The sequence below is a fragment of the Alternaria conjuncta genome (assembly GCF_024043145.1).
Source record: "Alternaria conjuncta strain BMP 0040 chromosome Unknown scaffold_23, whole genome shotgun sequence".
Lineage (NCBI taxonomy): Eukaryota > Fungi > Ascomycota > Dothideomycetes > Pleosporales > Pleosporaceae > Alternaria > Alternaria conjuncta.
This window is the reverse complement of record NW_026250112.1, coordinates 287,918-307,372: the sequence shown is the minus strand read 5'-3', so window position 1 is coordinate 307,372 and position 19,455 is coordinate 287,918. Positions and strand designations below refer to the sequence as shown.

Sequence of the window (19,455 nt, the reverse complement as noted above, 5' to 3'; positions counted from 1 at the left end):
ACCGGCTGCCTCCCCACCATGCGCCTCTTCTTCCGACACGTTGCCCCCCACCTCATCGGCGAATCTACGCTACGCAGTAGTCGGAATCGAAGTCGCGGTACCAAGCAAAGCCGTAGTGCAGGAGGATGTGATGCGGATGACTCGCAGCATCAATCCGAGCTCAAAACCATTGGCTCGCGGACTAAATCGACGATGAGGTATGAACATGTAGAGGATGATGGTGTCAGCGTGGAGAGCGAGGAGAGGATGGGTGCAGGGTGGATGTGTGATAGGGATTCTGAACGAGGGATTGTTGTGAGAGAAGATGTAGGTGGGGGGATTAGGAAGACGTCGAGTGTGGTTATCGAGAGTGAGGTTTGGGAGGGTCGGAAGGGGGAGGTACGGCAGAGCGTTACACATGTGCGGTGATGTAGGTATTACATCAAGTAAAGAATATTCTCTTAACATGATATTTGTGTAGTTGCTATTGCTGTCAGCATCTAAAAGCTGAACTTCATGCCACCATTCGCGCAAATCACACTTCCAGTAGTCCACCCCGCCTCAGGCAAACACAACATCCCCACTACACCCCCAATCTCCTCGCTATACCCCGGCCGTCCACCAGCACCCTGCGACGCCTCATATATCCTCTCCGGATCAATGCCCTTCCTCGGCGCCGCTAGAGGCGTATTCTCGATAAACGGCTTGTTCTGCGCAATAAACGCGTCGTCGTTACTCCAGTACATATCCGTAGCAACAGGACCAGGGTTAATCGCATTGACCGTGCAGCGCTCCGCCAACTCGCGCGACCACGTCCTCGTCATGCTCTCCAACGCTGCCTTTGTGCCCCCGTAGATAGACTGGCCTTTGTATCCCAGGCTCGAACTCACAGAGCTGAGGTTAACGATACGGCCCGATCGATCATTCGGCAAGTACTGCGTCGCAGCCTTCACCAGCAGCAACGGCCCCCGTACATTGATATTGAACTGCCTAGCAAAGTCCTCGCAATCCACGTTCTCGACGTAGTTGTTTCCAGCGACGCCCGCGTTGTTGATGATGATGTCGAGTTGGAACTTGCCCGTCTTGGGGTGCTGGAAGTTGTTCTTGGTTACTTCGACGAGGTGGGCGGGGCCGTTTTCTGAACCCATGCTTGCTTGTACGCTGATGGCTTTTATGCCGTATTCGGCGCTGAGTTCGGAGGCGAGGGAGGAGGCGGTCTCAGAGGAGGAGTCGGAGGTGTAGTTTATGACGACGTTGCAGCCTTTGCTGGCGAGGTTGCGGGCGATTTCTACGCCGATTCCTGGGGGTGTTAGAAGTGGATGTAGTTTGGGTGTGTGGCTGGAATACCTCGAGATGCTCCGGTTATGATGGCATTTCGTCCCTCCAGCACGCGCTGGCCTGAGCTGCCGGCCAGGTTTGTGGAAGCGGTTCGGGTGTGAGTCGGTCTTGAAGCCATTTTGATATGCGTGCGAATATTATCCGTGTTTATTTCACTGGCTCGGGGGGTTGTTGCGCTTGTTATTGTCTACTTGGCTTGTTGATGGCGGGGTTTTATACATGATGCGGGGTTGTGGAGACAGCTAAATAAGGCAAGTACTCGGTGGTTCCGCCGCCTCGTCGTGAACCCTTCGCTCGGACATTTACCGACCATCGTGAGAAGAGCTGCAGTACAAACCACCGACGGCACCTGACTCGCATGCCGCCTTGGTGTTCTGCTCGAGACGAGTTGATGGCATTGTCCCGATGTCGATGATCTTCAGGGTCTGAGCTAACCCAGAAGATGCCTGTTGAGATGCAGAACCCGCTAAGAGCTGGCGCGGAGCTGATTCATGCTGTCATGGACGACGTGTTAGCCATGGCCAATACCCAACACCCAGTCGAGAAGGGATCGTTCCTGCGTGAATCTTTACAGGGCGCCTCGTCCCTGTGCTGTGGAAACATCCGAGTTCTCACCGGACACGCTTGATGTTGCGCAAGCTCGTCACCGCCAAGGCCCCGAGCGCCCCTCCGCCGATGTCGCTTTGGGGAGAACTTAGCATTAGCAGAGCTAGTGCGCGATAGCTGTGGGCATGGGAGCGCTAAAGTAGCAGGATAGTCCAAGATAATCGCTCCACACTGCGTAGATTGAGGGAAGCCCTGACGAACGGCGGATTGTTCTCGCCGTTGCAGAATAAAGTTGAGGGCGGTGAGTGCACCGTCGAATCGGAGCCACGTAGGCGCCAACCCCGCGACGTTGCTGCATACGCCAGCAAAAAACATAAAGCACACCATCCGCTACCACTCTTCCTCCTACATCCCACCTTCCTCCCTCACCCTCTTCCCCCTCCCCTCTACCACATCCTACCCATCCCCCAATTATCACAGTTGTCCGCATCGGACAATCACATCACAATGGTACACTCTTCAGTACTCGGTTTCCCCCGCATGGGTGCGGACCGTGAGCTCAAGAAGGCCAACGAGGCCTACTGGGCGGACAAGCTCTCGCGCGACGACCTGATCAAGGAGGGCAAGCGTCTGCGGTTGGAGCACTGGAAGATCCAGAAGGACGCCGGCGTCGATGTCATTCCCAGCAACGACTTCGCTTTCTACGACCACCTCCTCGACCACATCCAGCTCTTCAACGTAAGCACACGTCATCTAATACCCGCTGCAGTCGACTAACAGGACTAGGCTATCCCAGAGCGCTACTCCAAGCACTCGCTGCACAAGCTCGATGAGTACTTCGCCATGGGCCGTGGCCACCAGAAGGACGGTGTCGACGTCCCCTCGCTGGTAAGTCCCGAACGTTCGGGAGTTATCAACACCATCTAACCCCACTACAGGAGATGGTCAAGTGGTTCGACTCAAACTACCACTACGTCAAGCCCACCCTCCAAGACAACCAGACCTTCACCCTCGCCGAGAACCCCAAGCCCGTCGCTGAGTTCCTCGAGGCCAAGGAGGCTGGCATCACCACCCGCCCCGTCCTCATCGGACCTGTCTCCTTCCTCGCTCTTGGCAAGGCCGACCGTGGCCAGTCCGTCGACCCCATCACCCTTCTCGAGAAGCTGCTGCCGGTATACGTCGAGCTCCTCCAGAAGCTGAAGGAGGCTGGTGCCGAGTACGTCCAGATTGACGAGCCTGTCCTCGTCTACGACCTCCCCCAGAAGGTCAAGGATGCCTTCAAGCCCGCATACGAGAAGCTCGTCGGCAGCGGTCTGCCCAAGCTTGTCCTCGCCACCTACTTCGGTGACATTGTCCACAACTTCGAGGTCTTCCCCAGCCTCCAGGGTGTTGCTGGTATTCACATCGACCTTGTCAGGAACCCTGAACAGCTCGAGAGCGTCATCGGCAAGCTTGGCTCCAGCCAGGTTCTGTCCGTCGGTGTCGTCGATGGCCGCAACATCTGGAAGACCAACTTCAAGAACGCCATCGAGATTGTTGAGACTGCTGTCCAGAAGCTCGGCAAGGACCGTGTCCTCGTCGCCACCTCCAGCTCCCTTCTCCACACTCCCCACTCTCTCGACAGCGAAAAGAAGCTGCCCGAGGAGGTCAAGGACTGGTTCTCCTTCGCTTGTCAGAAGGTCTCCGAGGTCGTTGTCATCGCCAAGGCTGTCAACGACGGCCCATCATCCGTTCGTGAGGCTCTTGAGGCCAACGCCAAGTCGATGCAGGCTCGTGCCTCATCTGAGCGCACCAACAACAAGGCTGTCAAGGACCGCCAGGCCAGCGTCACCCCTGAGCAGCACGAGCGCAAGTCTGGCTTCCCCGAGCGTTACGCTCAGCAGAAGAAGCACCTCAACCTCCCCATGTTCCCTACCACCACCATCGGCTCCTTCCCCCAGACCAAGGAGATCCGTATCTCGCGTAACAAGTTCACCAAGGGTGAGATCACACCCGAGGAGTACGAGAAGTTCATCGAGAAGGAGATTGAGGAGGTCGTTAAGATCCAGGACGAGCTCGGCCTTGACGTCTACGTCCACGGCGAGCCCGAGCGTAACGACATGGTGCAGTACTTCGGTGAGCGCCTTGACGGTTATGCCTTCACCACCAAGGGTTGGGTCCAGTCTTACGGATCCCGCTGCGTCCGTCCCCCGATCATCGTCGGTGACATCTCGCGCCCTGCTCCCATGACCGTCAAGGAGTCCAAGTACGCCGCCTCCATCTCCAAGAAGCCCATGAAGGGTATGCTTACTGGACCCATCACCTGCCTCCGATGGTCCTTCCCCCGTGACGATGTCCACCAGTCTGTCCAGGCCCAGCAACTTGCTCTCGCCCTCCGCGACGAGGTTGTTGACCTTGAGTCTGCTGGCATCTACGTCATCCAGGTCGACGAGCCCGCTCTCCGTGAGGGTCTCCCTCTCCGTGCCGGCACTGAGCGCGAGAAGTACCTCTCATGGGCTGTCGACTCCTTCAAGCTCGCCTGCGCTGGTGTCCAGGACTCTACCCAGATCCACTCCCACTTCTGCTACTCCGAGTTCCAGGACTTCTTCCACGCCATTGCCGCGCTCGATGCTGACGTCCTCTCCATCGAGAACAGCAAGAGCGACGCCAAGCTCCTCAAGGTCTTCGAGGACAAGGCTTACCCTCGCCACATTGGCCCCGGTGTCTACGACATCCACTCCCCTCGTATCCCCTCCGAGCAGGAGATCAAGGACCGTCTCGCCGAGATGCTCACCTACCTCAAGCCTGAGCAGCTCTGGGTCAACCCCGACTGCGGTCTCAAGACCCGTCAGTGGAAGGAGACCAAGGCAGCGCTTGTCAACCTTGTCAACGCGGCCAAGTTCTACCGCGAGAAGTACTCTTCTTAGGCTCTTTGCTATTTAGCATATCCTCTTTGACCTCGTTTCATCAACGGGGTCAGTTCAAGCAGCATATCAACATGCAGCTTTGTAATGTGTGTAATGACTAGTTATGATACCCAAAAGTTCAACCTGCATCATGGGTCGTTTGGCGGTGCAAAAAGGATTGAAGAGAGGTGTGTATGGACGCATCTCAACATCGGCGTTCATCACAAGCAGCGAATGGGCTGGCTTTGGCGTTTTGATTTTGATGGGGACTATGTGTGTGACGATTGTCGCAGGGAGATAAGATAGTATGTGATGATGGAGCAAGAGCTCTGTCGGTGTAGAGTAGACGATATCATCTTGATATAGGATGAGCTGAATGAAAATATGTCAGTGTCGCTCTATAAACTGGGTTCCATGCGTGATGAATTCATTGTCTACATGTGTGATGATGGTCTTACTGCTCCCTGCTGCTAGCTCTGGTATATAATTTCTTCTTTCAACCTCTGCTCCTTGATACTAGAAACCCCGTTTGAGGCCTTTGCGCACTTCGTTCACGATGACTCCAGCAGATCATCGCCTTCTCCTTGCATTGCGCTATTTGTCATGCGAAACATATGCGATAGATGATCATTGGTTGTTGGTGAAAACAGTGGTCTGGTTTTGCGATGTTGCTCCTCATGGTACACCATGAGATGGGCGAAGAGACATGCTCAACATTACTTTCGCGGTTGTATGATAGGAGGTTTGAGGTATTGATCTAAGCTACGAGGGTCTACTTCTGCCTCTGCGTCGATCTCAGCTCAGAGCAAGAAGAGATGTAAAGACAATGAAGCTCCTATGTACTCTTGCTGCTTCTACACCGCTGTATGCACAGATTCTGCATACCTAATTTTAACTCGTTGTTCTATTCATATTCTATAATACTGCGATGACCTACATAATGCCTTCTGGATATGGCGCGGTGAGCGGCTTGCCCCGCCTATAATACTAGCAGCATAAACATTGACAAACGTGTCCGATTAAGAAGCAGCGAAAACGATAACTGCTTTTGATGAAAGTACTGGTGCTTCATTGCAGGCACAAAGTCGCTGCGTGACTTTTGCACATAATCGCAATGCAAGTATCCCAACCACGTTTTCCAACCACGGCGATGATGGATGTAAGTCAAGCTCAGGTAACAGTAGTATGTCGGCGCGTCCCCAGCACACGAAAACCTTCTCGACGACTAAATTTCACTTCAAACCTCAGTCAGTTATCTTACAGGTCATCGCAGTGCTATCGGATGAAAATAGAACTAGGATTTTCTGGATCGCATATATACAATGGACGTACATGGGGGGTGCGACTTATAAGTGAGTATATAACAGCGATTGCTGCGCGTCTCGGACGGCTTCCAAAGTTCTCTCGACCACCAAAGGCCCGAATTGTCAATAGATCTCAGCTGATGTGTCGTGTATCTGAAACAAAAAAGCGGATGGGAAGGTTTACGCGTGGAAGGCGGCAGGCAACCTTGGAAGGTGGGGGGGCTGCGCGCGTTCGTGCTGACGATGATGCTGTCATACCACCGACCTTCCACCAACCTCCTCACATCTCAACTTTTGAGCTACGCAGTATGTCGCGCAATGTTGTCAAGATGGTGATTGTTTCTCCGACAACGTAAGACGGAACAATTACTTTTTGAAGCATTCTAAGTCCGACGGCGATGGGTGGGCTATATCTTCACATGCTATGATGCGCGCACGCCACGAAAAGCCGTTGCCCCGAACGACCCTGTTTACTAACCAGCTTGGCGTGCGTAAATCAGGGCAAATCAGGCCCAGACGCGTTCGGAACGGCTCCCGATCGTGGCATGCAATACTGATTGGACCGATGGACGCCTCGCACCGAAATACAAGCGCTAGAATAGCGCGTTGCGCAACTTAGTCGTAGGCTTTTGGCCAGGGTCGAGGGCGTTGCGGGCTGGGCCTCTGTTGACAGACCAGCCACCTCGCGGTCCCGTGCATGAACCGCAGATCTGAGCCCACCACCCGACTTGTATCTGCACATCCCCAACTCCACCCGTATTATCGCTTGCGTCGTACTACCTGTCCCGCAATTCTCAAGAGTCGTGGTTCATGGGACGTCATCTCCAGCATTCGAGGTGAAGGTCCTCGCGCTTCATACCACCACTATGTCGACATCACTAAGGCTGCCTATCGAACTTCGGATGCAATGGCTACCATTATTATCGACTTCGCTACTGCTGTCTGCCGTCGCCGCCCAGATGCCATACAACCCGACACGTCTCCTTCAAAACAATGATACCCTCTACGTCTTCCGCCCGTCGTCGCAATCGTCCACGCAGTTCGCCCTGAGCACCATCGATCTATCGTCCCAAGTCAAAGCGTCGAACCTGCCCTACAACACACTTTACGCAACGTTGCCCTTCCTCGACGACAATGCCCCGCGCGCCTTCACCCCGGTTCTCGACCACGACGGCAACCTGACGGTGTACACTGGCGACTGCACTCTGGGTGCAAGTGGTGGGGAGTTGTGGAGTTTTGTACCGGATACTTCAGAGAATGTCGTCAAGGGCAGTTGGAGCAAGCAGGATGTTTCGGTGGTCGACAGTTCGCATACGTCCATCATGGGCGCGAACTACCTCAGCGGTGGCATGACGTTCTCGTCTATCGTCGGAGGAAAGGCTGCGAATACCGGCGCATACTTCTTCGGTGGCATGTGCCCTGATCAGAACGAGACTGCGAGCGACTGGCAATCTGCAGCCAACTACTCCAACTTCATGGTCACCGTACAACCATCGGAGGATACGAGTAAGCCACTCAACTACGACATCGACGTCTCGTCCAGCCGCGGACCGCCTATACCCGAAGCTGGATTTACCATCACTGGTCTTTCGCCTACGTTCTCCGATCGAAGCGATGGCACACAGATACAACAGCAAAACTTTGTCCTCATCGGAGGCCACACCAGTGCTGCCTTTATCAACATGTCACAGATTGCGCTCTTTTCCCTTCCGGAACAGGGCTGGACCTTTATCGGCGTCGACCAACCTGACACTTCCCGTACAGACCTAGCTATTCGAGCAGACGTCACCTCGATCGATCCTCGTTCCGGTCATACCGCTGTGCTGAGTCCGGATGGCCAGCAGATCATTGTAGTCGGGGGTTGGGTGGGCGACATCAATACACCGGCAGACCCTCAGTTCGCCATACTGAGCGTCGCAGATGGTTATGGTGGTGCTGGTGACTGGGAGTGGGTAGTTCCATCTACTACTGGTACCGGACTGCCGAATGACGGTGGTCTCTATGGCCATGGAGCGGCCATGCTCCCAGGAGGTGTACTGATGATTACCGGGGGCTATTCTATTTCATCATCCGGCACACGGCGAAGAGAGGTTGCGCCAGCAGCAAACACGCAGACCTACTTCCTTAACGTCACATCGAATACCTGGATCTCGGATTATACTCCCCCGGTCAAAGACTCGCCGTCAGAGTCTGCCAGTAGGGGCCTGTTGTCTACGACTGGACAAAAGGCTGGCTTGGGTGTCGGTGTTGGTATCGGTTTGGCTGCGATATGTGGAGTGTTCGCGCTCTACATGTGGTATGCTAGGCGTATGAAGAAGCGAAGGGAGTTCCGCGAAAAGCAACTGCAAGAGATCTCCTACACTACTCACAGATACAATGCCGAAGACTACCCTCAAAGCTTTGATGGCCGCGGCGGAAACTCGGATGCTCTGGACTATATTACCGATCAGAACGGACCTTACTACTTCCCAGCCGGTACGCAGGGTGGACAAGGATGGAAGGCCACCACCCGGGGCGATGTGGAAAGAACTGGACTACTCGTCGAGGTCCCAAGTCCGACGCGTGGACTCCGACGCAACTTGAGCGGTAGACCTCAGTACGCCATGGGCAGGCCCCGAGGTCCAGGAAGCATACATCCTATCGATGAGTTGGAAGAGGAACCTGATGAGGAGTCAGCGCACGACAACAACACACCGGGCAGGCATCAGGAGATGGCAGAGACACGACAAAGATCTGGGTCGGCAATCCTTGACAACGCTCCTGTTCTGGACCCCTTCACCGAATCTCCTGGACGCAACAGGAATGCTCTTCATTCAGCGTCTCCGTCGCCTCAACACCAGAGCTATGAGGTTAACACCAATTCAGCTGGAAGACTATCGCCTGACAAGTCTACTTCGGAACGTACAAGCTCGAACCTCAGCGAGAGGAGTACGCTGTCATGGACTTCATCTAATGGCGGCGTTGGGCGCAGTGCATCTATGCGTTCGGGTCCTATGTTGAACACAGCCATGCGTGCCAACCCATTCAAAACGCCTGATACAAGTCCCACTCATGACAAGCCTGGCCGACATTCACCAGAAGACCCGCGCACGCAGTCCTTCAGTAGCCTGCAAGGAGAGCAGGATGTTGACTCATTCCGCACCGCACAATCATCATTCTCCCGTCTACAAGCAGAAGGCGAGGTACTTCTCGGTGGAAACCCAGAGCGATCAAGACCCGACACCAGTTCATCCGGTTCAACGACTCACCGCGACTCGGACCGCAGCAACAGTCGCGCAGCCACAGCCACGCCAGCAACATCCTTCGCACTAGACCTATCATCAGCCCCTCGTCCTGCAACCAGAGAGCGCAGAATGAGCTGGCTAGGCAGCGTCCGCAGAGTATTGACACGCTCCGTCTCAAGCGCCGAACGCACGCGCTCCCTCACAACAGCACCAACTTACCACGAGCCCTACAGAGACGATCCCACCTCTCCCGTCGACCCCTCTCCCCGCTCCATCAACAGAAAATCCTTGCCTGCTCCAGCGACTACAAATTCGACACCCCAACGCGCCGCCTCAGACGCAAGCTTCTGGCGCAACCGCCGCGGCAAGCAAGACTGGCTCGAAGAAGAACAAGACCCCGCCTGGCGCCGTACCGCAGGCGACGACTGGGGCGCGCCCGAAGACATTGCCATACTCGAGCGTGAACGCGCGCGTCAAGAGTGGCGCGAACGTGGCAGCAACCTCCTCGTTACGATCAACAGCGAGGAGAGATTACCTACCCCACGTACACCCATCTCCCCAGACCAACTAGGCGTACCACCTTCACACGACCGAGGAGATGAAAGAGACCGTCCCTGCACCCCCGCCAGCGAAGCGGACTGGGACGTCGAAGCCGCAGTTGAGCGCCGCGTCGTACAGGTCATGTTCACAGTTCCAAAAAGCAAGCTCAGAGTCGTTAATGCGGATATCGATGGCGCGAGCATATTGAGTGATGTTCCTCCACGGGATGCTGGGGATGATGCCAACATGTCGCCTACGCGCGTGAAAGATCTCGCGGGGAGGTTTGAACAGATGAGTGGTAGGAGTACACCTAGGATGAGTCCTAGACCCAGTCCCTCGAATTCTATTAAGAGCTTGAAGGTTAGGGGGAAGGCTAGTCAGAGTAGTTTGGCGAGGCAGACGAGTATTAGGAGTGCGAGGTTGGGGAGTGGTGCGGGGATGAGTCCGCTGGGGAATGGGAAGGGGAAAGAGAAGGAGAGGGAGTGATTTGATGATGATGTTTTCGGTTGTACGAGCTTCTTTTTTTGATGATCTAGGGATAGCGATTGGCGTTTAGGATGGATAGATATCCTCGATGTTTGTGTTTACGTAGTAGCACGGTTTAGTGTTGATGTGTTCCACGGTCGTTTTTAGACGAAGACGAAGCGATGTAGTTAGGATGTAGAAATGACTCCAAATTCTTATTATACATTCATTCCATGGAAGGTGTGCTCTTAGCCTCCCTTCCTAACATGTGCAAAATCCTTGGAAGGGAGTGGAGAGTTCGTCCCGTCGCCGCCTTTCCCCTTCCTTCCCCGGTGCCGCGGGTGTAACACGGAAAGCGCGTTCCGTGAGAGTGTGATGAAGTCATCCTTTGTTCATACGGGGCGGTTATGGATAATGTGGGTTTGGTATCACATACTCAGCATCATCAAAGCCTGTCATCTTATGCATAATTGTAGTATTCGTGGGGTTGGTGCTACGCTTCCGCATCGTTCGATTCATATACACCTTTGATCTCCATGAGTAATATGGGAGAGCCGTGAGGTACACGGCGCTTGTACCCATCCCATGTGTTTTTGAGTGCTTGTGCGAGAGGCAGCGGGAGAATCAGGGATGGCGAGTAATACTCTTTGTTCAGGACATGTGGTCGTTCGACTAGAATCTTGCTATCAGAGGAGTAGAGCTGGGTGGCGGGGCGGTAGGAGTTATGAAGGGAAGACACGGGCGCCGGAAAGTTAGATTCGAATATGAATGCACGATCGCGCCCCATACTGAATGCAGATATCAAACGAAGAAAGCGATGCTAGAAAAAAGACAAGCGCAGAAGCCTGCTCCGGGAACGATACCGGATATAAAGTTCATTACTCGGCCACCAAATCTAGCTCGACACAGACCACCTATGTCGACTGGTATAATCGTCTCATAGACTGGATACTATGCTGTCTCGTCTGCGGCATATCGAAAAAGGAAGCCGACAAGAAATATGATCCTAAAACAACACCTTCTCGCGTCGACTCCGGAGTTGAGCTCCACCTGCTAGGGCAAGACGTTGGACTTCCATCACTACCAACATCAATCACTTTGACCTTCATCTTCGAAGACAGTATCCTCACCAAACATGTCCCCTACACCTCCTACTCCAGATGGACCAATATCAACACCCTATTACACAAACTGGCACTCGACAGCATCATCGTCGACGCACTCTGGGATGTCATCGAAGATATGCAGATTACGAGTGGAGACTGGGATGCCCGGGTGCGACCTGGCTGGGTGGTGGAGTTGTGGTGTTTTGATCATCGCGGGGATTGGGATGGGGATAGCGATGGCAGTGAAATTGGGCGTACAAAAGGTAGGGAAGAGGATGACACGGGCGAAGATGACGTCGAATATGGTGGTTTTGTATGTGGCTTACAGGGATTGGAGAGAGATAAAAGCAGTGATAGACAGCATGAATGGTGGTTTGCGAGGTGGAGAGATAGAGTTGAGAGTGAAAGGGTGAGAAGGGAGGGGATGGATGAAGGACTGTCGTTGTTCGTGGTTGTGATCTGGTGTATAATCATCGTCGTTATTCTAGTAGTGGTCAGCTTAGTATACTAGTTACGTACTTACGTAGCTTTGTGTCTATCGTTGTGGGAGGCGGACATACTAAGATCAGGACGCATGGCCATGCACACATTCCATATCTGCACTCATTTCTAAAGATGGTGTTACATTATATTCCGCTACATTACATTACACGCCCGCTCATGCATCATCTGCAGATACTTCTCCTTGAACTGTCTCTGCAACACCACCCTCTGCTTCTCGAGCTCTGCGGCATGATTCGCCTGAGCTCGTAGCATATTCTCCCTAGCCGACACCTCGCTCTCTTCAAACCGCTTCTTAGTATCCTCTATCAGCTGCGCCGCACTAACCTGTAGATTCTGCATTTCCTGCTGTTGCTTCGCGAGATTGTCTTGGTATTGTTTTTTATCTGCTTCCAAAATCTCGCGGTCCTCTTTGTTGCTTTGGGCGTGTGCTTCCCTGAGCTCTTGTTCCAGCTCTTTTAGCTTCCTCTCGTAGTGTTTGATGAGCCCCTCTACACTTGATGCTAGGGCGCCTCCAGCGCCTGTGTCGACTAGTTCGAGATTCTGGTCCACCATCTCGTGTTGAATGTCGAGTGTTACGGGCTTCTTTCGCTTCATTAGGTATTTGATGATTTCGAGCGCTGACGACTTTCCTTTGTCGTGACGCATTACGCAGCTCCCGTAGTCTATCATTCGTTTCCAGTATTGTGGTTGTTCTTGTAATTCTCTCTCGCGTTCGATTGCAGCATTGGGCGAGGCCATGTCCCACATTGTCGTCGCTAATACCACGCTCGACAGCGGGCCGTCGCCACACAGCTTTTGGAACATTGTGATGTTCTTAACTCCGCTATTGCCTACTCGGACATCTGAGATTCGTTGGAGGAAGATGATGCCAGCCAGTCGCAGCTTTTCCGTGTGCGCCTTATTCAGCCAGAGCGCGACTTCACGCAGGATTTCGGAGTCGGACCGATAGGTGTCGTCAAAACCGGGGGTATCGACGAGATAGACCTTCGTGCCATCCTCAAACGTACATGGCACGACTTGGACGGATACTGTGCCTATGATTATTCAGTCCTTGATAGATAGGAAGTGAGCCATGGCTCTCACATGAGTCCAGTCCATGTCCGACCTCGAGTTTGCGATCAGAGAAGAGATTGACGAAAGTTGTTTTCCCGCAGCCAGTGATGCCCATCACTGCAATGATTACATCGTCGGGCCTTCGCAATAAAGTCAGCAAATAGTCGTCAGAAGGTTGATAGGCTCGTACGTCAATTCTGGCAGAGGAGGTACCTCACGATGAGGGCTATCCACTCTGTTCGTCATACTTCTCGTTAATTCTTCGCAATTACGGATGGAGGGCAAAAGATTTGTCGGGTTCTAGTTATCCAAGCCGAACGATCAAAGCTTCTCATTCCTGGGGTGGATGCTGCAGCATAGCCGACAAGGCGACAAGGCAACTGCTTCTAAGAGAGCATCCTGGAAGGGAACTACAGGTTCATGCATAGCCTCACATGACGCTAGGAGCAGTCTTGCGCCTCGATGTACGGCGTTGCTTTCGTATGCAAGCCCCCGGCTTAGTGATGTATTGACAGCGCACCACGGCGGCTAATAGGCTAACTGCCGACGAACCAACGTCGTGCCTGCCCCTCCATTGTAGAATACCCATATTGCAGTCGTCCCTTGCGGTTCACCGGAAAGTTCTCAGCTCCGTCGAGCCCCCAAGTTTTGACTTCGGCGCATCTCGTCGCGGGGCAGTGCATGCAGCCCAAGTGTCATGACACAGCTGGTTTTACTGAACGTCTCTGCAGCCACGCGCTGAGCTGGTATGGACTGTGCCACACTAGATAGTATCTGGAGATAAGAAGATATGAATGTCTGAAGGTTCACGCGGATGCAGCTATGGAGACCCCACGTCATTGCAAGCCTAGCGATGGCTATACGATACATTCCTCATGACTAAGCTTGCCATGGAGTGGAAGTATACTCGCCGTAAACTGATGGATACATGAGAGAAGTTAATCAGAGCTAGATTCAACCTGTCTCCTCTATCAACGGTAATTGGAATCGCCGGTTGAGTCAGTGTTATGTGAAGGGGCTCTGAGAACATGATGGCCGTATGGCGGCCCAGCAGAATGTGGAATCCTTCGCATCAGAGGCTGAGGCTGTGGTGGTGGGACGCGCACCATCCCAGTAGGATCGCTGGACACATCGTGAGGCAAGACGTGATAGCAACTGTTATGTGCGTACGGGGCCACAGGCGTATACGAATGAGTGTGATACAGCGTATACATTGGAGACGACGAGTCTTCCACATCGCTCTCATACTCGTTTTCTGATACATCGAGGGAGCCAGGCTCGTCGGTCTGTTGATCCTGGAGGTATTGCGGAGTAGTGGAGGACTGTTTTGGGTGATCATCCGAGGATGTGCGCTTGATATCCGGTCTACCACTCTGACGACCCTTTGACCGGCTCCGCTTCCAGGCTTTTGAACCAGGCTTCTTAGAGCCCTTTGGATCTATGGGCATGGATTCGGCTCGACGTGGTGGTGGTACAATATCTCCAGCGGGTCTTCCAGCTAAGAACTCTCGCATCCACGTAATGACCTCTTTTGGCCGCCTTTCCTTTGTTTTCTCTCGCACAACTTGATCTCGTTCTTTGGCTTCTGCTATCTCCTGCCTGGCGGCGTCGATTCGTTCGATGCCTTCACGTTGTGCCAGGAGTCCTTCTACACGCTGCTCTTCTATCACTCTTTTCAGCCCTTGAACCTCATACTCAAGCTCGAAGATGCGCGCGGAGTTGTTCTCATGCAAGGTATCCTCCGCCTGATCGTTGCGACCTATGCTACACGATGCCACCTGCTCATTTCGCATGTCTTCGAGTGTGACGGAAAGACTCTTTTGATCAGTTACGATGTTGTCGACCAGGCGAGTGAAGTCTTCAGCTTGCTCGAAGAACTCGCTTCTTAGGTCCTCATCATCTTCAGCCTCCTCTGCACATTCCTCTAGCTCCCGCTTTTGCGTCTCGTACTTCTCGCGTGCATTGGCCAGTTCACCGTCGATATATCTTCCCGCTGTCGTGTCTTCGAGCTTCGTTGCTACGCTTCGTCCCATCTCGCGCTGCAATTGCAGAGTGATTATTCTCCGTCTCTCTGCCAATAGTTCGACGATCCGGATGCCGCTATAGGTATCGCCTTGGTATCGCTCCATTCTAGCTTCATTTCGCATCATATTCCCAAAGAACTCGGGTCTTTCTCCCATCATCTTTTCACGCATCGTTGCGGCATCATGCGCTTCCTTCGTCTTCAGCGAGTTCCACATCGTTGTGACAATCACAACGTCCTGAAAGTGTCGCTCGCCGCAAATCTTCTCAAAAATCCGGAGGCTCTTGAGTGAAGATCCCGACATTCTCATGTCTGTTATTCGCTGCACATAGATCATTCCTCCGATTGGAATGCTACGCCCATAGCCATCGCAGTAGGTACAGATGAATGAAGCAATCTTTCGGAACACTGCTGCGTATTCCAAATGAGTGTCGTCAAAGCCTGGCGTATCGATGAGATATACTATTTGGCCGTTCTTTCGCTGCAATGTCTGGAACACGACATCAGTGGTACCTTAAACTCATTAGGTGGATGTTCCGAGTAGTCAAGACAAACATACATGACTTTAGCGAATGCCCGATGTCTGCGCTCTTCTGTGTGACTTGGGAAATGAATGTGCTTTTTCCAGCGCCAGTGAGGCCCATGACAAGAATGCCAATCGCTCTGTCGACAGATCAGATAACGAAACCGTGCAGATGTTCAGTTCATACCGAGAAGACGGCGCATTCTGGTTGAACCGCGTAACTGTAAGAGCTGTAGGAGGAAATGTGTTGGATGAACTTCCATGTGAGCGGATCGGCTCCAGCGCATCGTGACTTCCCCTTCTGGTCGGCGAGATGTTGAAAGTGCTCATACTGCGCACATTACACTGGTACGGTTTTCGTAATAAGAAGTCGCGTTACAATGAGGCAATGCGATGACAGCAGACGCAAGCGCATACAAAGCTGCCAAGAAGGGCAGGCTACAGTGCTGCACACTCCAGTTGGGATGCTGACCTTAGCTGGCGCTATTATGCGGCCTGCAGGCGGAATCGCGCACGGACTGTACCTAGGCGCAGAGGCGTACTTGAGGACTGCCTGCAGCACAGCGATTGCGGTAGATTTGACGTGTGCGTTGCTGATTGGTGGTTTTCATGCGGTAGGAAGGTGGGCTGTACAACCTTGCCGCAGGAGTGCCTTTAGCCGCACCGAGAGCTGCTGCGGAGTAACCAAGCTATCGTAACGTGAACACAGGATAATATCCAGACCCAACTGTACACACTGATTTGCGACTTGGTACAGTCACCCATCGTTTCCACAATGGAGACTGTGAATCTTGAAGGCTCGAAACCAGTTGAGTAGGTAAATCTTGGTTCTACTGACGCAGAACTGACTGGGCCTGGCAGCCCCGATGACCTTTTCATCGCAGTCATGGGTATGACTGGTGCTGGCAAATCTACTTTCATCGAGCATTGTACCAATTCTTTAGAACGTCTTTCCGGGCATGGACTCTCATCATGTAGGCGTCTCGGCGGCCCTGAAGTCTGACCGGTCGTTGATTCCAACCAACAGGTACGAGCCAGGTATCGATACACACGACTAGCGTACTCGGGAAGACTGTGCATCTGATAGACACGCCCGGCTTCAACGATAGTCGGCGATCCGATGGAGAAACGTTACAGGAACTGGCATACTGGTTAGCAGCCGCTTACGAAAGAAAGATCAAACTCAGCGGAATCATTTACCTCCATCGCATCACAGACAATCGCTTCCAAGGCTCTGCAGTGCGTGGGCTGAGTGCCTTTAAGAATATGTGCGGAGAAGAAGCATTCTGTGGAGTAGTCGTGGCAACTACCATGTGGGATAGAGCTACCAAAGACGAGCTCGTAAGAGCCGAACTGCGACACGAGGAACTCCGCGAGAAGATCCAAGATGTTATACAGCACGGCGGTAAACTAGTCAGGCTATCAGCTGTAGAGATAGATGCAGGAAAAATACTGCAACACATCGTGGGAAAAAGCAGGAGGCTAACACTGGCGTTCCAGCGAGAGTTGGTAGATGAGAATCGGCTCATCCATGAGACGCAGGCCGGTCAAGTCTTGTTTGAGGATCTGACAGAATCATTCGAGACATTGCAAGCCAAGATAGACGATGCGCGTGGAAGCTTAGCCATGATGGCTCATAATTCCCGGAGAGACGAGTTGCACGAGCTTGAAGATGCGATTACCGAGATGGCTGGGAATATGCGGTCCGTGGACGAGGACATTGAGCGTACGAAAGTGGAGCTCAGCGATATCCGTATGATATGGGACAATAATCTTGCACGAGACGATGGTATTATCCTGGCAAACGTGCAACGTATCGAGCGGCAGTTGGAGAACGAGCGCATCCAGCAGGAAGTCAGAAGTCCTGACCAAACTACTTCAACCGAAGTCGGGTACGAAGCCTCAAGTGCAGGCTTTTCTTCAGCAAATACACTGCAAACCTCGCAAAGCTACATGTCGCTCAGGTTAGAACAGCTGGAGAAAGAACGTGACGCGCTTACGTATCAGATGGGCCAAAGACTGAATAGACGATACACGGCGGCGCATGGCCGAGGGGCGACGAGGATAGGAGCCATAGGCGCTGGTCTAGCTGTAGCCCAGCTCGTCGTAGCAATGGCGTGCACGGTGATGTGAACAGCATGGGGAGTGTCAAGGAAGAAAGGAGCAAATGGGCTGCTCACACTGCAGCGGCGACTTCGGGAAATCCCCGGGGCCGCGCTTCGCGCTAGTGCAGACTTGGACAAGGCTCCACTTAATTGAATCGCGCCTCAAGCTCCAAAACACGACGCAGCCTCCAACACCTCCCTCATTGATTCGAGCATCGCGTTGCTTTTTTAGACTGATCACACCATACTACGCACAATACGATACGATGACAGAAGCGAGCGCTCCCAGTGGCGTCTGCGTCATCATGCGGCTCGCGCCTCTCACGCGCCATGATCCTTCCCCACGCGATCAGTATGCTACACCTCCACCTCGCGAAAGCGCACGATCTACCTGGCGTTATCACGACCACGCGTAGAGTAAGATTGGCATTGATGAAAGCGACAATGCATCCTCGATGTGTGTTGAAGCGTCTCGGTGGGCAGTAGATTCCCAGCACTACTACATTTCCATTCACCCGTTACTAACCACTTGCAATCGTCTGTGCATTTGCGTTTCATCGAAAGAAGAGGAAAAACACTGGACGACCTCACTAATTGTATGCACAATGGCTTACAGGTTCATACGACCGGATCTTCCTGCTCAACATCAAATCACAACCACTCAACCTGGTTCACCCACAACATCCGAGTGTGGCTCCAGTTGTACATGAGATCGACCCAGACGCGGATACAGTCATAATCTTACGATCACCGGGTGATGGTGAATACTTCGCTTGGTGGGATGATTCACCGTTCGACAACCTTGACATACTTGATCAACTCCCTTTCAGCATGAAAGAGTGGGACACAAAGATGTCGATCTCGGACGATATCGAAGTTCACCAGTCGCCTGCGAGGGCATTCATCACAAAGGAGTTGGATTGGGTAATCCTGAATGTTCCTGAGGGATCTGTCCTTTATCTTGTCTCGTCACGCCATCTCGAACTGGCGTCACCGGTCTTCAAAGCAGCGCTCTCACCTGGTACCTGGAGTGAGGGATGCAAGCAGGCCGATGGTCGTTACCATATCACAGCAGACGATTGGGAGGAGGAAGCATTCCTCCTCTTCATGAACATGCTACACCTACGCAGCCCTCAGATCCCGAAGACTGTGAGCCTCGAACTAATGGCGAAGCTGGGAATTCTCATCGACTATTACAACTGCGCCAGTGCGGTGGAATTCTTCACCTCGGTCTGGATGAACAAAATCTATGGTGATAAAATGGAGGGTGAATACTGCCGCGAGTCGATACTGCTGCTTTGGGTTTTCTATCTCTTCGGGAGTAAGGATTGTGTCGCTCTTCTTGTTGAGATCATGACTTTTTACTGCAACGAGAGCAAACTACGCACCTTGGGACTTCCCATACCCCAATCTTTGTCAGGTAAGTTAACGATGTTGCTCTGAAACACATGTAGGGTTCTAACTAGCGGTAGATGAGATCGAACATCGGCGACATGAGCTTATCAACAAGAAGCTGTCATATCTGCATTATAAGCTGACAATGAACCCCAAGCCGAATGAACATATGCCAGATAGATTGCGAGAGACACTGAGGCGAACTATCGGTGGGCAAAGACGTTCGAGCGGATATCCCTACCTTGAGGTCACTGTGGTAGCACTCACCAGGGTTCTTCTTGACTACTCTCAGGAGCAAGTGGAGGCTATACTCGAACTCGAAGCCACTCGTATCGAGTGGTACCGCGCAAACGGCTTCGAGCTCTGCTGGAACAATGACGAGCTGAGCTATGAGTAGAGGACACTGAGAATCAGGTACGAGGATGCTAAGCGTCCCGCTGAACTTGGCGAACAAAGCTACTAGTC

At 52.9% G+C, this 19,455-nt stretch overlaps 8 protein-coding genes across 8 annotated transcripts; 4 read left to right on the top strand and 4 right to left on the bottom strand.

The window, feature by feature from the left end:
• Positions 1 to 479: 479 nt before the first annotated feature.
• On the bottom strand, positions 480 to 1,435 carry J4E85_010460 (uncharacterized protein; the record flags this gene model as incomplete). Its single annotated transcript, XM_051474669.1, has 2 exons — positions 480 to 1,279; positions 1,327 to 1,435. The coding sequence occupies 2 exons, from the start codon at positions 1,433 to 1,435 to the stop codon at positions 480 to 482; spliced, it is 909 nt and encodes a 302-aa protein (XP_051321589.1).
• A 935-nt stretch (positions 1,436 to 2,370) lies between these two features.
• On the top strand, positions 2,371 to 4,769 carry MET26 (homocysteine methyltransferase Met26; the record flags this gene model as incomplete). Its single annotated transcript, XM_051474668.1, has 3 exons — positions 2,371 to 2,601; positions 2,650 to 2,751; positions 2,802 to 4,769. The coding sequence occupies 3 exons, from the start codon at positions 2,371 to 2,373 to the stop codon at positions 4,767 to 4,769; spliced, it is 2,301 nt and encodes a 766-aa protein (XP_051321588.1).
• Positions 4,770 to 6,918: 2,149 nt separating this feature from the next.
• J4E85_010458 (uncharacterized protein) lies at positions 6,919 to 10,302 on the top strand (the record flags this gene model as incomplete). Its single annotated transcript, XM_051474667.1, has 1 exon — positions 6,919 to 10,302. The coding sequence occupies one exon, from the start codon at positions 6,919 to 6,921 to the stop codon at positions 10,300 to 10,302; it is 3,384 nt and encodes a 1,127-aa protein (XP_051321587.1).
• A 1,161-nt stretch (positions 10,303 to 11,463) lies between these two features.
• On the bottom strand, positions 11,464 to 11,969 carry J4E85_010457 (uncharacterized protein; the record flags this gene model as incomplete). The annotated part of the gene is made up of 2 exons (XM_051474666.1): positions 11,464 to 11,708; positions 11,948 to 11,969. The coding sequence occupies 2 exons, from the start codon at positions 11,967 to 11,969 to the stop codon at positions 11,464 to 11,466; spliced, it is 267 nt and encodes an 88-aa protein (XP_051321586.1).
• A 54-nt stretch (positions 11,970 to 12,023) lies between these two features.
• Positions 12,024 to 13,059, bottom strand: J4E85_010456 (uncharacterized protein; the record flags this gene model as incomplete). The annotated part of the gene is made up of 2 exons (XM_051474665.1): positions 12,024 to 12,919; positions 12,975 to 13,059. 2 exons carry the CDS (start codon positions 13,057 to 13,059, stop codon positions 12,024 to 12,026), a joined length of 981 nt encoding a protein of 326 aa, XP_051321585.1.
• A 957-nt stretch (positions 13,060 to 14,016) lies between these two features.
• J4E85_010455 (uncharacterized protein) lies at positions 14,017 to 15,184 on the bottom strand (the record flags this gene model as incomplete). The annotated part of the gene is made up of 2 exons (XM_051474664.1): positions 14,017 to 14,029; positions 14,115 to 15,184. 2 exons carry the CDS (start codon positions 15,182 to 15,184, stop codon positions 14,017 to 14,019), a joined length of 1,083 nt encoding a protein of 360 aa, XP_051321584.1.
• Positions 15,185 to 16,265: 1,081 nt separating this feature from the next.
• On the top strand, positions 16,266 to 17,623 carry J4E85_010454 (uncharacterized protein; the record flags this gene model as incomplete). The annotated part of the gene is made up of 2 exons (XM_051474663.1): positions 16,266 to 16,303; positions 16,549 to 17,623. 2 exons carry the CDS (start codon positions 16,266 to 16,268, stop codon positions 17,621 to 17,623), a joined length of 1,113 nt encoding a protein of 370 aa, XP_051321583.1.
• A 416-nt stretch (positions 17,624 to 18,039) lies between these two features.
• Positions 18,040 to 19,387, top strand: J4E85_010453 (uncharacterized protein; the record flags this gene model as incomplete). Its single annotated transcript, XM_051474662.1, has 3 exons — positions 18,040 to 18,052; positions 18,212 to 19,015; positions 19,068 to 19,387. The coding sequence occupies 3 exons, from the start codon at positions 18,040 to 18,042 to the stop codon at positions 19,385 to 19,387; spliced, it is 1,137 nt and encodes a 378-aa protein (XP_051321582.1).
• Between the last annotated feature and the right edge of the window lie 68 nt (positions 19,388 to 19,455).